This window comes from Pisolithus orientalis, assembly GCF_024613125.1.
Source record: "Pisolithus orientalis strain OTSU chromosome Unknown F5J12scaffold_5, whole genome shotgun sequence".
NCBI lineage: Eukaryota > Fungi > Basidiomycota > Agaricomycetes > Boletales > Pisolithaceae > Pisolithus > Pisolithus orientalis.
The window spans coordinates 120,360-135,938 of record NW_026260786.1 but is presented as its reverse complement, the minus strand read 5'-3'; the positions used below and the strand labels follow the sequence as shown (position 1 = coordinate 135,938).

Here is a 15,579-nt window from a genome sequence, read left to right as displayed (position 1 = left end):
CATCAACCTACACCTCGGTTGGCGGATTTCCGACTCTGCCCTCCTTGTTGAATGCGCGAGTGGTTTTGGAAGCTAACACCCATGTAATGCCGCCGAGGACATGCCCCAAGAAGAGTTCGTCCTGTTGGGCATCAATTCGTGGACAAGCAAGTCTGTCACACGGCCACGTACGCTCCAAATCTCGATGGTATGACCAAGACCAGAGTACCAACTGCGACCAGCAACGCACCCCTGCTGGACACCGGCGCCACATTCCTGGTACCAGGCTTCGCAAAGTCCCGTGTATGACTAGCATCAGGACACATGGAGTAATAGCTTACCAATGGGGCGAGGCATTCCGTGATCGAACCTTCTTTGGCCTGGATCTGTACCATTCGTTGGCCAACGACTGACTACCAGCTAACCCGCGGCTTACCAGAGTAACTCGATTCATCCGCGGTAAGCAGGACTTGAGCGCCGACCGCCCGAGGATCGGACTGGAAGTTATACCTTGGTCTCGTAAGCCTGCGCTACTCACTTTCGCTGATAGTCCACTTACATTTCATCTAGGGGTCTCCATCTAGCTGGCAGTCCCGCCGTACTCGGGTGCGTATTATTCACTACTTCAACGACCTACCCAGGGGACATGGTATCATGGGGATTCCTAGAAGAGATAGGTCGTGCATCTGACCGACTCCTGGAGAGGAGGGTGGTAGTCGAAGTAGGCCCCTATATTGGAGTGTGGTCTGGTGTGTGAAGCATCACTTGGTAAGGGCGCACAGTTACCTACCGATTTGATTTCCAAAGAAGGGAGTGCCACGAAGTGCGTCTGCTGCACAATGAATGCCGACGAAGTTCCCGCTGAGATTCAAGTAATTCTGTAATGCTGCTTTTCCGGTATCGTCGAGCACTGACCACAGGTATGTCCCCCGTCCTACTCTGTGAATGAGCGAGTCCGCTTACCTATACCTGAGTTATTCAGGAAAACGACCGCGTCGTACTTGGCTAGATGTCGCCAGTAAATAGACTGTTATCTTCGGTGAAGTCGAAGTCGAGGTCGACAGACGTCGGGCCACGAGCCAGTGAACTTATTGGCCTAAGTTGCATCTTCCTTGCGGCACGTACCCCTCGCCACACCTCAGTCAAGGCCTGATAGTGCATCGTTATCACCACATATATTAAACGTGGCCCGTGATGTCACTCATGACAATGGTAACCCCTTTGTTCGTGATGAAAAGGGGAATAATTCTGTCCACAGGGCTATCCACCCCAGTCGATCAGTGGCACGAGCTAAGATAAAAGCCCCCACCGGAGTCATATGCACACAACACACAACACCCCTTAAGACTTTAGGGACACAGGCATAAGGAGCGCTAACTTGCTGGGGCTCCTTGCTTCTGACTGTCATTAATTCCCTACGAAATGCCCGTAACAGATGTGCAACGCTTACATGACAAGTGGCCCCTGCGTTTTGCGTAAGGTTTTACTTGATTTTGTTGCCTGTGTTTGAAACTAACAAGATTTACCTGACTTATCAGCCGTGGTGCAGCGCTATTTTCGAACGGTATTACTTGCTTATCTACTCATCCTCAGAGGTGCGCTGACTTTGGGTAGGCTACTCTAACGGAGTGATTGGAGCAGGTACGTGTATCCCACCCCAATCTCCTACTCAAGTCTGATTCCGCTATCGCAGTTATCACTTGTATGTATATCTATGGACTGAGATATCCACAAGGCACTAATCAATCCCTACCATCAGTATTGACTCGTGAACATCCCGGAGGTCAATTTGGGACACAATTTCACAGCAAGTTGTTAGCTAGTATGGTATATCCTGGTAATTCAAACCCCATGTATCTGTTCCTTGGCCCGCATCATAAGCAGACTAACCCCCCTCCCCTCGAAGGGACTGTATTCGGTATGCTTCTCTGTGGATGGCTGCTAAGTACTGTCGGGATGAGCATAGTGCGTTGCTTGTGTGTTGAACCTCATTTGTATGTCTGAGTGTTGTGCACAGGTGGTGCTACCTGTGGTCGTCATCCTCTGTTCTGTATTGACTGCTCTCGTGGCGATTTGGAATGGTGGAAGGGTCGGTGGACTTGTCGCCGGGGTTTCTTTTTTGCGGTGAGCATGCAACACCCTTCGTCAGTGCAATTGCCAATTGTGTGCGAAGTTGTGTGCTCGGCATGGGAGTAGGTGCAGGACAGTCTTCTGGTTGTGTTTTCCCTTCAGAATGGACGGAACAAGATGGCGTTGTCAAAAATGTACGACATCGGTGGTTAGTACTTGGTACCAGTAAGTGATGCCCATGACCGACCAGTCAATGTCCGTGCTAACTCTCCAAAGAAACCATGATTGATGCTGGTTTTGTACTTGCTGCCTTTGTCCCACTTGTCCTGTACTGGAGGTAAGCCTGGCTTGCATGGTATCATAATGGTCTCTCTTATCACACTTAGATTTGGTGAGCAGCACCTCCGTACGATCTACAGTCTCTCGCTTGGTTTGGGTGCCATCCCTGCATCCGTTCTCGTGTGCGAGTTCATAGTCTGGTGCTGGTGGATTACACCCAAATATGACAATTACAGCCTACCAAAAGCTGTGCATATCCCTATCTGGCTCACCTTGAAGTGGTACTGGAAGAGTGTCCTTGGATTGTCATTGGCATGGTAGGTGGTCATGTCAACTTCTGGGAGGTGGTTTGACATTCAAATGGTGTGGCAACACAAGGTTCATTTATGATTTCATCATGTATGTGCATTTTAATGGCTCATGGGGGCCACCACACTGATGCAGGATTTTCAGGTACCCAGTAAGATGGCTCTCTTTTGTGAATGCATCTAGGCTCTGATTGGCCATAGTTTGGCATATACTCTTCTATGATTATAAACAAGTAAGCTTGTATAGCATGACATGCATAGGGAGTTGGGGCTCACTGGAATGCAGTATCACAGGAGGCAACTCATCCTTGTCAATTGTGTTGGGGTGGTCTGTTGTCATCAAGTAAGCTCATTTGTTTTTACTCCTGCATGCAGGGTATTGTTTTAACTTGTGGCAGTTTGTTCTGTATTCCAGGTGCCTTATCTAGCCTTTTTGGTTCTCTGTGAACTGAACCTGTTGCAGGAACTGTGTTTGGCATATTCCTCATTGATTGCCTAGGTGTGAAGACAACAATGGTATGTAGTGCACACTGCCAGGCCCATGATGTAGTACACTCAGTACTCCTGTGTCACCAGATTATTGGACTGCTCTTGCAAGCCATTGTTGGGTTTGCCATGGCCATAATGTACAGCCAACTCACTAATCATATTGCCACATTTGCAGTAAGCCCATTGAATCTGAACTCATGGGTGTACCTTTCAAGCATTGTACAGCTTGTCTATGGAATATTCTTAAGTCTTGGTGAAGTTGGTAAGCCAGAAGAGTCAAATGGCATGGTTGACAGGTCTGTTTATGTGCTCCCATGAAATAGGTCCTGGAAGTTGTCTCCGTATTCTGGCAGCAAAAACTGGACCTGTGGTTCGTGTTGGTGGACAAATCTACAACATTGCAGCTATGATTGGCCAAGTAGGAGCTTTCATTGGAACATGGGGTATGTACCACACAAAGGTTGCTTCAGTCTGCCTCTTGAGACTGATATTGAATGTAGTCCTCCCACATATCATTGATGGTGGGTGTTGATGGAGTCAATGTAAGGCATAATTCCTCATGTGGCAGGGTGTGTCTATCTAGCCTTTGGTGGTTCACAAACCATGAAGGGGAATTCTGGTCCATTCTGGATTGGTGGTGGTCTTGCCATTCTCAATGCAGTTGTGACATTTTCCCTGGTGAAGCCTCTTACACATGACAATATGAAAGCAGAAGACAAAGCTGTATGTTCTGTCTGTTGCCCTTTGCTTCTTTGGGCATGAACTGACACCCCTCCAAGTTCTGCCAGTACTTGGAAGTGCATGGAGTTGATGCAAGCCATATACATGATGGAATTTGATGTGTATTGAATAAGATGGACAAGTAGCAATTGCACAAGAATGAACACAATAGTACTACTTACTATAATAAGTTCTCAGAGTACAAGAACAAAACACATGTAGAGTAGTGGTGTACCACAACTCTTTGATAGTTCTCTTTTTACTACATGCTTAGTGAACATGCTATTTGCATGACTCACCCCATGTGATCTTGCTTTGTCCCTGATATAGCACTTAAGTAACAAGATGAGGTCATACATACATGTCAATAATGACTGGCTGGAAGCCAGCATCTCCAGAGGAAATGTGAACTCCACGAACAAAAGACTTTGGTCTGATTGGTTGGTCCGCTGCAGACCCTGACAGTCTCATTGGGTTGCTTGTCCACAAGGCTAGATCGATCTTCTGTCGCGAACTGATTTGCCGCCATGGCTCGGCCATTGAACACTGATGTCCCATACATGCAGTCACTGTGAGCTTCACATATTTGTCCAAAACAATGAATCAACATTGCAGGTGTTGCATGTATGTACATCTTTCACGTACACTTCACCCACGATGTCCGAGTGTCATTGCTTACTTTTGTGGTCAGTATTTCATCCCTATGTTGTATGCCTGCACTTACTATGAAGACTTGCTATTACAAAGGTATCTTATGCAGTCAGTATCTCCCGAGTTAGCAATATATACGGATTCAGATGCACCGAAGGATACCACTGAGCAGTCCAAAAAAACAATCTGGCAACCACAAGTTAGAATGACACACTGAGAAGCATGGGAAGACTTCTCACAGGAAGGGTTAATGCCACTTATTAGTTCTTGCTGGGGGTTTTCGCAGTGGCAGGCCCCTTCGAGGCTAATGGTTCCGTCGCTGACTGGAAACCTTCCTGCAGTACGGACCACTGCTCAGTGGCGACGTCACCACTGAATCTCTTCCTCCGTCTGCACATACGTCCAGTACCCTCATCCTCTTCGTCCTGTGTACGCACAGCAGAGCCTCCACACAAACGTTCCGTAGCGTTCCAAAGAATGTGATTCGTAGTGTTTTGGGTGAGGATGATGTGCGGACGTGGATAGATAGTCCAGTATGTGAATTTTGATCCGTCAGCACGCATCACTTGCTGCGGGAAGTGGGGGACAACAGGTGTGGGTAGTGATCGCGGATGTTGCTTGTGTATGTGGGACCCCACCATAGGCTGACGTCGAGTGCGCACGAACGAGGAGTGCAGCATTTGGAAGGAATACGCAGAATCAGAGATGTAACAGGCCCCTTGTTTCTCTGTCAGACCATTTCCTTGCTGTTCACCGGGATCTTGAGCTTTTTGTAAGTCGGCAGGAGTCCAGTAGAAAGTTGCCAACATCTTTAGTCACTGTTATCCGGTCCACACTACCAATCCCCATGGTTGATGACGCCCGTCTGTATAGTCAAACACTGAACGTGGTCCGAAATCACTACCATGTCTGTGCCGTCCCCCCTGGGTTCGTCAATGGCACTGGGCTGCCCGTCTACGGCAGCAGATTCCTGTGGGCTGCCCCGCGTCCGCACTGGGGCTCCTATTTGAACATCGTCCATGCATGCATGTCGCACCATGCAGGAAGTGCAATGATGCACGGCCAGAGGTATGTCCCACTGCTTCTCCCTCAGTGTGGATGCATTCCGCAGAAAGCACATCACCACCGATACGTAATCGTTGTGTAGTTGTTCGCGCAACAGTTAGGAAATTGGGCTTTTGTGTGAGGGAAAGATCACCAAACGCCAGTGGATCGATTGGGCTTAATAGCGATCGTCATCCGGGACAGTAGTGTATTTTTATTGTCTATTGCCCTTTTGTCTTCGATGCGAGAGCCGACAATATCGAGTACCTCAAGAGTCCTAGTCAGCGACAGCATTTTTGGCTCTTACTCAGGCAGAATGGTTGTGCTGACTTCGATGTTGAGTGAGCAGTGATCTGGAAGGAAAGAAAACGATTGCATGTTTGTGCGTCACGTGATGAAGATAGTGTCGATGGAGGCTGGAAGGTGAAGAAATGAGTCCCAGCTGTACTTGCAATGCAAGGGGTTGACAACGCGCTGTTGCAGGCTGAAGTTATCGATTCAGCAACCGTCGTTCCCATATTACAAACTGGAGAAGAAGAACGAACAGGGTTAAGCTAAAGGACAAGGAAGCAACTGTTGCACTTGGGAATATGCGAATTGTTTGCAGGTCAGGGACTTAACCGTTGCCTTTGGCATGACCATAGCTGATGGCTACATTGCAGTACAAACAGCCTTTATTCCTTTCATAATCCACCAGAACTTTGGCACATCTCCGCTGTGTGGGACATTAAGCTATCCACGGGATGTGTGTCTCTGCACCAACGGGGAGCGTTAAAACTTTGGCCTACGTACTCCCTGTCATCGAGGTCATTGCACTTGTAAACGCCAGTCTCCATGTAACCCTGATGCCAGCAGTACATAGGCGCTGCCAAGCCGAATCATCACCCACCTCCGTGCTCTTGTTGTACTTCCTACTCGCGATCTGGTCACTCAGGTCAAGGAGACATTCGAAGCTGTTGGTAAGGGATGTGGCCTAAAGGTACGCATCGCTGTAACATCCGTACAAGTGCGGTGCTCCTAACGAAAATTAGATAGGAACCGTGACGGGTCAACGTTCATTTAGTCGCGAACAAGCCCAGCTCATTGAAAACATCTCGATTTCGTAGGCATTCCGCGGTGTTGTTGTGTCATGATCTGAATCGTCTGCAGGATGAGGGGTGGTTCGAGCAAGCTAGACATCTTGATATGCACTCCCGGTCGACTCATGGATCATCTTAACGGGACACCCAATTTTGCCCTCCAACATCTACGAATTCCTGGTGAGAAACTGAGGCAACTCAAAGAGAATTTTTCTGAAAGAGCATTTTCCTCAGGTGATCGACGAGGCGGATCGCTTACTGGCGCATTCCTTCCAGGATTGGTTAGTTCAGGTATTGGCAGCCTGCGGACCGCGACGGCGATCCGGTGACAAGTTACCCACAACTTCGCCATTAAATAACTTGAACTTTCTACCAATCTGCGACTCGCTGTCTCTAGCATTGCTGCAGATATATGTTGATCATCATACAGACGTAGACAAATTCAAAGAGACTTCGTGCCAAAAACTGCTTTTTTCTGCGACACTCACTCAGGACCCTGGCAGACTTGCCTCACTTGACCCACGGAATCCCAAGTATTTCATCATTCAGAGTCGAGCAGAAGGGGGAGACAAGTCTGCTGCTTTGGACGTTATCTTCGAAAAGTTTGCTATACCTGCTACATTATCAGTGAGTGGAGTCGTGTACGACGCAGTATGTACAGTGCTGATCCGCATCACACCACAGGAACACATGGTCATTTGCGACCTGTATTTAAAGCCCCTTATACTTCTCCACTTCTTCTACGATCTCTCGATCCACGGTGTGCTGGTATTCACCAAGTCGTCCGAATCGGCCTCACGTCTGGTTTAACGCCCAGGAACTTCATATGTAGGTCTTTTTAAAAGAAATTTCTGAGGGGGCTTTACTCGCTTTTCTCGTTAGATTAGTGTGCTCGGATTTGATATCGCGGGGTGCCGACATCAGCCACGTCTCGCATGTAGTTAGCTATGACGCACCCGTCGACATGCGAAAGTATGTTCACTGAGTGGGTCGCACTGTTCACGCCGGGAGGACTGGTGATGCATAGGCACTTGTCGAAGAACAGGAGGTGTTATGATGTTTATGTAATTTGAAGGCAGAAGCTAATCATTCCTTCCTAGGCACGTTACTTCAAGGGAATGGTGCGCGGACACTCCCATCTGGAGAGGGTAAAACAAAGAAAAATTCCTCAAAAGGAGACGGAAGGGCTTTCTCCAACATATCAGGTTCGCAGATCGTTATTTGTTGCTGTCATATGTTGGGGTGATTGACCTTCTTTCTAGATCGCACTTCAAAAGCTGAAGGAGGCGTATGCCCGCTGACTTAGTAATCTCCAGGTACCAAGTAGTCCAACTTGTTTCTGGGTTGCAACGGTCGACATGACTTAGTTGGATTCGACTTGGACAGTGTATCAGATCAAGCGTAAGTCGATCGACGAGGACTTTCTGCCACCCATGTAGTACATTCGCAAGTCTAACACGAGTTACAAGAATTACACATTCACATTCGATTCTGACACAACATCATAAAAGAATATGGGACATGGAAGGACATCGAAGAGGTACGTAGATGAGCAATGCACCTTGATCGTCCATGTCCGATAGACTCAAGAGAACTTCTTTCTTTTCTTTTTTATCTTCGTGCGAGAGAATACTTTCAGAATTCAAGTTGATGGGATGAACCTTTAAAAATTAAAGAATCCTTCCTTAGATACACCGGTGGTTCACCGTAGAATATCAGCGCACATTTTTCCTTTAGTCACGAACTGGCAAGTTATACACAGTTTCACCCAATTGACGGGTCGTGTTGATGGCATCGTCGACGTCACCGTCGTTGGGCAGCACGTACCAGTCACCGATTAGATTCCCTCCATATCCTTTCAAAGACTTGTCGAACTGGGTCTTGTAGTCTTTGCTGGTGAAAGGAGGCATGTGGCGACGGCCATTGTCATTGATACTGTAGTAGGCGACGAGGTAGGGGTCGACTGACACGCTAGAGAAGGGGAGGAATGTTAGACCCCTAAACAGAAAATTCGTTGAAAGATGCGCTCCTGCTCCTACATGATGGTTGTGGTAGTGGCCAGGTGAACTGAAGGTAAACGAGCAAGAGTGGAGCTGCTCCTATATGTTAGCCGTGGTCCATTCAACACTAATTAGTATCATCACATTCGACTAACCGTTTCGAAAGTCAAGCATATCGGAACTTATAGCGCTGCACCGAAGCAGTAAAGTGTGATTTCATCTTCGAGAGTCGAAAATATGGAGGCTCACTTAAGCCATTGCGCCAGAGCGGCCTAAATGACTTCATTTTCGAGAGTCGAGAATACAGAAGTATGTGGCATTGTGCTAGGGCGGTCAAGTATGACTTCATCTTCGAGAGTCGAGAACACAGAAGTTTATGGTGTTATACTGGGGCTATCAAGTTGTGGTTTCATCTTTTGAGAGCGGAGATACTCACTTGGCACATTGCCAAAATACATTGCACTCAAAGATTCGAATGTACCGCAATTAACATGCAGCTGGAGCATTGCGTGGGGCGGTCAGGTGTGATTTCATCTTCGAGAGTCCAAAATACAGAAGTATAGTTATGATACACTGCTAAAATACGTCCGGCTCGAATTCGAAAGCACCGGATATGCAAACTGAAAAAATGCATCATGGAGAGCGGTCAGGTGCCATGTCATTTTTGAGAGTTGAGACTAAAAATGAAAATGTATGGCAGTTTTCCAATACCCATCTAGGGCGTTAGACGCATGATGAACAAACGAACAACACTTCCCAATGGGGGACCATCCCTCATTACGCGCAACGTGATGAAACGGGACGCATCTCGCCCCTCTCTTTAGCCCGTTTCGCATAAAGCTCGTGATCTTGAGCCTCAACAAACGTTTCACCATGTGCGACCCCTAGCACGTCCCAGGCAAGCGTAATAGCAACAGAACGTGGCAGAAAGGAGAGGATATAAGTCGTGATGAAGAGCAAGGAGGGGACGGGACGAGTCCAGACCTGATGGAATGATATGAAAAAGTTGTATTAGCGAAATGGTCACCGCCCGCTTACTGGGAAGTATGAGGGAGGAAGGTAGGGAGGCGAAAGGGGCATGTTAGTGTTCATTGTGTAAGCCTGCGTATTAGTTTACCCCTACGCGTCAGGCATTCAGCACTCGGCACTGGAAGTGTGTTCAGAGTGCATTGTAGCACTCAAAGTAGGGATCCACACTACATGTGATGCGTCATAGGTAATGGAGGATGGAGGAGAACAAGGAAAACTCACCACTGCTCTTAACGCCGGAGGTGGGTAGTTTGGGAGGAGTTGTGGGAAGTACAAACCAGCCCTGGGAAACGAGGACTCCGAGACCAGGACCTCCGGCTTGGGCAACGTATGGGACATATCCTTCCCTTGACGGGTGGTTATTACTGATGAGAGAGAGGATTGGGAGAAGTCTGAATGCCTATCAAGCCGCATTTTCAGTGGGAACTGACATGAGGAACTCACCATCCGGCACAAGCATAACCACACCCGCCACCTCCTGCACCAGTCAACTTTGTGGCAAGCCCATATGTCCTAGTTACATCTCGCACGTCCTCCAGGCTGGGATGTGAGACACCAAGATCGACCAAGTGTGCATGATTTTCGTCGATGAGACCCTAAATGAACCCGTTAGTAGCACTCATGAAGGTAATTGCCGAAACACGGTCTCACGGCAAGCACCGCAGTTCCATCCCCCTTCTCGCCAAGGGTACGCCTGGCACACCCAACAACTTCCCTAATTTGCTCGAGGATTCCACTCACTCCGTTAGGACCCTTGGCCAGACGCTCAGCAACACCAGCGACAAGTGAGCGTGTATTCCGAGGGGCACGTGTGTCTCTTAGCAAGAATCGTAAAGCTTTGAATCCATCAATAGCTTCTAGTCCTCTGCCTTGACCCTTTGTGTATTGAAGGCTGCCACCAAATACCGCGACCGAGTTATCCACGCTGCTTGGTGTCCCATGCAGGATCTTTTCCAAAAGGAACGTGTATCTGTTTGTGCACCACGCAAGGGTATCTGGAAGCTAGGAAGTTGGCACAGAAGAGCACGATGACAGGGGGGGGGGTACTGGGAAAGGCTGGCAAGGATTGCGAAGGGACACGGATACGTCCGAATACTAACAAGAGAGATGTAGAAGTGCAAACAGAAAAGGATGCTGAGGACCCAAGCTCAGCGCCTACAGAAAGTGTGGCTCGGGCTGTGAGAGTAAGTGCAGGCCTGCCATATAGATGATTAGCAATCATGGACTTCTACATTAAGCCCAGCCCAACCGACTCGGAGCCATGTTCAAAGAAAAAGTGCACACCTTTGACCTGAGTGGGCCACAAGAACCATATACAAATACAAAAATTCCAGGCTTGCCTGGCATGCATGTGCGTTCGATATGTCAGCAAGAACTTGGGATGTTATTGTGTCAAGAAATTGGTGATTTAATGCAACCTCTCCCTCTCCTTGTGAAGATTCTGCGACCACTGTTAATCGAAATGTCATATAACGATCCTGACTTACAAGAAGGAATGGCATCCCAGGGTAATTCTGACAAGTCCCATTCATATTTGAAGCCATCAGGCTGACCGATGTCAATATCAAGGAAGTGAACGCCAAGGGTATCGTCTGCTCTCAGGGTACAAATAGCATAACACTGCAGGGACAACGAGGCTACTAGGGCAGGCTGAAAAAAGGACAGTGATCTCTACAGGAGCTGAAAAGCATAAATGCGGGAACTTATGACTCCATAAACAACTGCATGTTCTCCGAACAGGATAACCCTGCCAGGGACAGATACTACCTACTGCTTCACATGCAGCGGAATCTCGTCCTTCGCTGCCTCCTTTTCTGCCAGTTTCTGGACAGCCTCTCTGATGGACGTCTGTACACGCTCAAGGCCGGTAGCTGTTCTTCGGATAGCTCCTGCGTCGATCAGGGCACGTTTTAGGTCGTCGAGGAGATCTGCTAAGTCTTCAATGCCAACGCAAAGGTGGATTAAATCTTCTGGAAGCCCCCGTGCAGCACGAATAGCAGTGGTATAGAGGCGTGCCTAGGATTCAAAGCTGAGTTAACAGAAAGGAATCACGAAGCCAACCCGGACTCACAACATAGCGCAGGGCATGCTAATGAGGGAATTCACACACCCGAAACTGATGCTGACAGACCACAATCCGGTTGCAGCAACGACGCGCTTGCTGACATCTTTGCTTCCAGTTGCAAAGCTGAGGACAGTGCCGTAACCATTGGAGATGCGTTCATGTATTTCTCTGTTGGGATGATCAGGTAGACCGGGATAAAATGTGGGGAAGCCGAGTAAATGGAGCTAGCGAGCGACGAGCATGGAAGTGGAAGATTGCTGGTTTAAACGAATGGCTAGTGTTTTTTGGATCCACGCAGGAGAAGGAAGGAGTCAAAAGGTGTGAGTCCATTGCCAGTAGCGTTAATAATAAACGCTATTTGCTGAGGGGATACACGTCCAGCAAATTAACCATGCTGGGGAATAAAACTTACTTTTGCAACGTCATCCCTGTTACAGGTAATGATACCAGCCATGAGATCGTGGTGACCGCTGAGATACTCTGTTGCGCTGTCGTACATAATGTCTGCGCCATGTTCGAATGGCCTTTGTGGAAATGGACTCATCATTGTATTATCTACCACCACAAGTGTGGCCGGAACCTGTTCCTTCACCTCCTTTGTGATGGTCGCAATATCTACAATCTTGAGAAGAGGGTTAGTAGGTGATTCGAGGAGAACCATTGTGATATTGCTCTCCGTTTTCGGTAGTGGAATAGGGGTATCAGGCTTAGTGGTGTCGGCGTGATGCATGGTGATAAGTGACATGTGACCATGGAACCAACTTGTTGAATATGAGACACTTGGTTCATTTCTCTCTTCTCTTGTTTCTTCATCCTGTATGCTCTTTTTTTTACAAATCTATGGACCATTATATATTGAAACTACAAGCACGGTCATAGCGCGAGTGCTTGTACTGTTAATTATACATATGAAACATTTGGAGACAATAAACCAAAAATTACTGCGCTGTATTGTCAGTGCTCGAAACAACGAAGTATAGTGGTCTTGTAGACCCGTAAATGGGAAGTGTTTCCCATGGTAAGGAAAAGTAGCATCAATTAGTGAACAAAGGCTACGAGCGACTTGCCAAATCTAACACTCCCCCTCAAGTCGGGCATAGGCCGAGTTCAACTGCGAAATGTTTCACCTTTGGAGACGGTAGTGCCTTTGTTAGTGTATCGGTGATCATGTCTGCAGTCGGGCAATATATGAGGCAAATTTTGCCATTTTCTATGACCCAGCGAATGAAGTGAAAATGGATATCGATGTGTTTGGTGCATGCGTGATACTGATGGTCTTTAGTGAGCATGATGGCTGATTGATTATCGGAAAACAACGTGGTCGGCTCAACAAATGGCTGAAAAAGCTCTCTGATGAGCGACTGAAGCCACAAGGCCTCCTTGGCCATGTGTGTGGCTGCCACATACTCGCTCTCAGTCGTTGAGAGCGAGACAATTTCCTGTCTTTTAGAAGACCACAACACTGCTCTGCCATCTATTAGAAAAGCATACCCTGAGACTGCTCTGCAGTCTTCCACCATACTGCCATCTGCATCTGCATACCCAGTTAATGCACTTGGTGATCTCCCATACGTGAATTGCAAGTCCTTCATCCTGAGAAGGTATCGATAAATTCTCTTTACAGCTTCCCAATGAGCGATTCCAGGGTTGCCTGAGAAATGTGAGACAGTTGTTATGGCATATGAGATGTCAGGATGAGTGGCAAGGGAGGCGTACATGAGCGATCCTACAGCTTCTTGATAGGGTACGTGGCACATCATAGCAAATTCAGCACCAGTTGATGGTGACTGCCCAGAATGCAGTCTGGTGCTGGGTTCCATCGGGTTCGACATGGGCTTGAGCTTGTCGAAGCAGAAGCGTCATATGATGGACTCGATGTAGGGGCATTGGCACAGGGAGATGGTACGTTCATCTCTATTTCTGGTAACTTCAATGCCCAGCAGCCAGTGAAGTTCCCCAAGGTCGGTAATCTCAATGTATTTCCTGACGCTGTGCTTAAGCTCCTCTATCTCATTTAGGGACATTGTGGTGATGGTGCAATCATCAACATGGACGACAACGATGACAAGCTCACCAGTGGTGCATCGTCTGAAATAGATGGCCTGGTTGACCGAGCACTGGGTAAGGCCCAGCTCATCGACAAGGATCTCCACTAATCTTTGGTACCAGCGATGGCTGCTCTGCTTCAAACCATACAATGTCTTTCAGAGGTGACAGACTTTATTGGGGTGATCGGTGGATTCAAAGCCTGGGGGCTGTTGCATGTGGATTACTTCATCATTGGTAAGTGTACTGTTCAGGTATGCGCCTTTGATATCAATCTGATGGAGTTCCAGGTTTGATCGCACTGCCATGGCAAGGACAGTTCAAATGGACGCAAGCATTGCGACTGGGGCGAAGGTATCGAAATAATCGATGCCTTTGACTTGAGAGAAGCCTTGAGCGATGAGTCAGGCTTTGTACCATACCACATTTCCAGCAGCGTCTTTCTTCACATGGAACACCCATTTGGATCCAACTATGTTGGCACCACGAGGTGCATCAATGAGTTCCCAAGCACCTGCTGTGTGTAATGTTGCTAACTCTTCTCTTATCCCAGCCTCCCACTGCAGCCAATCTGGCTGACGACGAGCCTCAGCCAGTGAGGTAGGCTCAAGGGCTTCAGACTCAGTGGTGACTTCATTCATGGCCATAGCGAGGTCAATATTGCAAAGGGCGTCGTCAGGATCATCTATGATGGATGCGAGCAAAGCTGTGGCTCTGTCCTCCCCCTCAAGTCTGGTGGGGTCAGCTTCGTCTTCAACTGTAGTGGGGAGCTGGACTCCTTTTGGTATATTAGGTATACTGCAACTGTTTGTACTGCCTTTACTGGCGAGGATATCAGCAAGTCGTTGGCTAGGCTTTTGAATTCGTTTCATGATGGGTGGTTCAGCTGGAGGTGATGGGGGCGCAGGATGAGCTGGGGCGATGTGTGGAGGCATTGGAATTTCTTTTGTCTTTGGGACAGGAGCTGGAGGTGTTAGCATTGTGTTCGGTAAGCACATGATTCAGTCACTTGTAAGCCTAAAAGTGGGTCATCTGATGTGAGTCAAAGTGTGATTCAGTGGTGAAAACCAACCAAAACCAACACAAAAGACAACAAAAGCGAGTGGTGGTGTGCCTATGCAGTACCTAGATGGTAGAACCTGTTTTTTTTGGGAGGGTTTCTGCAAGCTACAACACTCAAAGATGAGTGCTGAGGGTTGGGGGTGCTCCTGACAAAGAGGGAGCAAGACTGTGATAGAAAGTGATAGAGTAGACTGCTGTCAGCCTACAGAAGGATGGATGGTGACTTAATTCGATGTCCTGAGCTGTACTGAGCTCAGGGAGGGCTTGGAGCAAAGTATATGGATGATAGATGATAATAAGTGAAGTAGATGATAGCTAGACCCTTAATAAAGTCTCAACTATCGAAGCTGATGAATGATTTACTGAGAGATGATAAATTGCAAGCAAGAGGGGCTCTCTGATGTCTTTTTTTGCTACCTAAGTACAGTGACTTATATACAGTACAGGGGCATTGCCTATGGAAAACAAGGTGTAAACACTTGGTAAGCAATTGGTAACTGATGAGTAAGGAATGTAAGCGATGGGTAATCATCTTGGAAAGCATTGGTAAGCATTGGTAAGGATAAGTAAGCCAAAAAGCGAAGAATCAGTAAGCAAAGTCAAAAGATTGGTAAGTATTTGCAATAGGTGAGTCAAAGACAGTCAGAATGTCACAGTATGAGTCAAGTAATGTCAGGAACTGGGAAAGTGCACTGGAATCACATCAGGGGGAGGCTGTGCATGTCACATCTTGAAGAGATCACTTCTAGGCCAAAGTG

General features: G+C 47.7%; 5 protein-coding genes across 5 annotated transcripts; 2 read left to right on the top strand and 3 right to left on the bottom strand.

Moving 5' to 3' along the window:
* Window positions 1–7: 7 nt before the first annotated feature.
* F5J12DRAFT_903796 (ThuA-like domain-containing protein) lies at window positions 8–1,086 on the bottom strand (the record flags this gene model as incomplete). Its single annotated transcript, XM_051748456.1, has 9 exons — window positions 8–121; window positions 172–266; window positions 321–365; window positions 416–489; window positions 539–612; window positions 671–708; window positions 770–889; window positions 943–984; window positions 1,008–1,086. 9 exons carry the CDS (start codon window positions 1,084–1,086, stop codon window positions 8–10), a joined length of 681 nt encoding a protein of 226 aa, XP_051602904.1.
* A 208-nt stretch (window positions 1,087–1,294) lies between these two features.
* Window positions 1,295–4,071, top strand: F5J12DRAFT_439707 (MFS general substrate transporter). Its single transcript, XM_051739427.1, has 22 exons — window positions 1,295–1,454; window positions 1,518–1,543; window positions 1,594–1,620; window positions 1,673–1,681; window positions 1,739–1,816; window positions 1,886–1,944; window positions 1,997–2,103; window positions 2,153–2,274; window positions 2,326–2,386; window positions 2,436–2,645; window positions 2,707–2,727; window positions 2,782–2,788; window positions 2,838–2,869; window positions 2,923–2,979; window positions 3,035–3,051; window positions 3,100–3,152; window positions 3,213–3,299; window positions 3,351–3,387; window positions 3,449–3,568; window positions 3,626–3,646; window positions 3,709–3,848; window positions 3,905–4,071. Exons 1-22 carry the CDS (start codon window positions 1,402–1,404, stop codon window positions 3,962–3,964), a joined length of 1,404 nt encoding a protein of 467 aa, XP_051602903.1. The 5' UTR covers window positions 1,295–1,401; the 3' UTR covers window positions 3,965–4,071.
* A 539-nt stretch (window positions 4,072–4,610) lies between these two features.
* F5J12DRAFT_439911 (uncharacterized protein) lies at window positions 4,611–5,412 on the bottom strand. Its single transcript, XM_051739428.1, has 2 exons — window positions 4,736–5,412; window positions 4,611–4,682 (listed from the first exon to the last, which is right to left on the bottom strand). Exon 1 carries the CDS (start codon window positions 5,303–5,305, stop codon window positions 4,757–4,759), a length of 549 nt encoding a protein of 182 aa, XP_051602902.1. The 5' UTR covers window positions 5,306–5,412; the 3' UTR covers window positions 4,611–4,682; window positions 4,736–4,756.
* Window positions 5,413–6,283: 871 nt separating this feature from the next.
* Window positions 6,284–7,851, top strand: F5J12DRAFT_964202 (P-loop containing nucleoside triphosphate hydrolase protein; the record flags this gene model as incomplete). Its single annotated transcript, XM_051749976.1, has 6 exons — window positions 6,284–6,346; window positions 6,403–6,519; window positions 6,572–6,642; window positions 6,690–6,900; window positions 7,112–7,246; window positions 7,304–7,851. The coding sequence occupies 6 exons, from the start codon at window positions 6,284–6,286 to the stop codon at window positions 7,427–7,429; spliced, it is 723 nt and encodes a 240-aa protein (XP_051602901.1). The 3' UTR covers window positions 7,430–7,851.
* A 1,545-nt stretch (window positions 7,852–9,396) lies between these two features.
* F5J12DRAFT_780452 (uncharacterized protein) lies at window positions 9,397–12,443 on the bottom strand (the record flags this gene model as incomplete). The annotated part of the gene is made up of 12 exons (XM_051742475.1): window positions 9,397–9,603; window positions 9,658–9,720; window positions 9,871–10,048; window positions 10,093–10,244; window positions 10,300–10,650; window positions 10,808–10,844; window positions 10,933–11,098; window positions 11,136–11,268; window positions 11,428–11,664; window positions 11,720–11,737; window positions 11,776–11,937; window positions 12,126–12,443. 12 exons carry the CDS (start codon window positions 12,441–12,443, stop codon window positions 9,397–9,399), a joined length of 2,022 nt encoding a protein of 673 aa, XP_051602900.1.
* Window positions 12,444–15,579: the final 3,136 nt, after the last annotated feature.

Bases quoted from the DNA above. Each gene is read 5' to 3' on its own strand.
- F5J12DRAFT_439707 (XM_051739427.1), top strand. From the start codon at position 1,402: ATGCCCGTAACAGATGTGCAACGCTTACATGACAAGTGGCCCCTGCGT. The intron at 2,275-2,325 runs GTAAGTGATGCC...AACTCTCCAAAG, and splicing joins GTGGTTAGTACTTGGTACCA to AAACCATGATTGATGCTGGT. The intron at 3,153-3,212 runs GTATGTAGTGCA...CTGTGTCACCAG, and splicing joins TAGGTGTGAAGACAACAATG to ATTATTGGACTGCTCTTGCA.
- F5J12DRAFT_439911 (XM_051739428.1), bottom strand. From the start codon at position 5,305: ATGTTGGCAACTTTCTACTGGACTCCTGCCGACTTACAAAAAGCTCAA.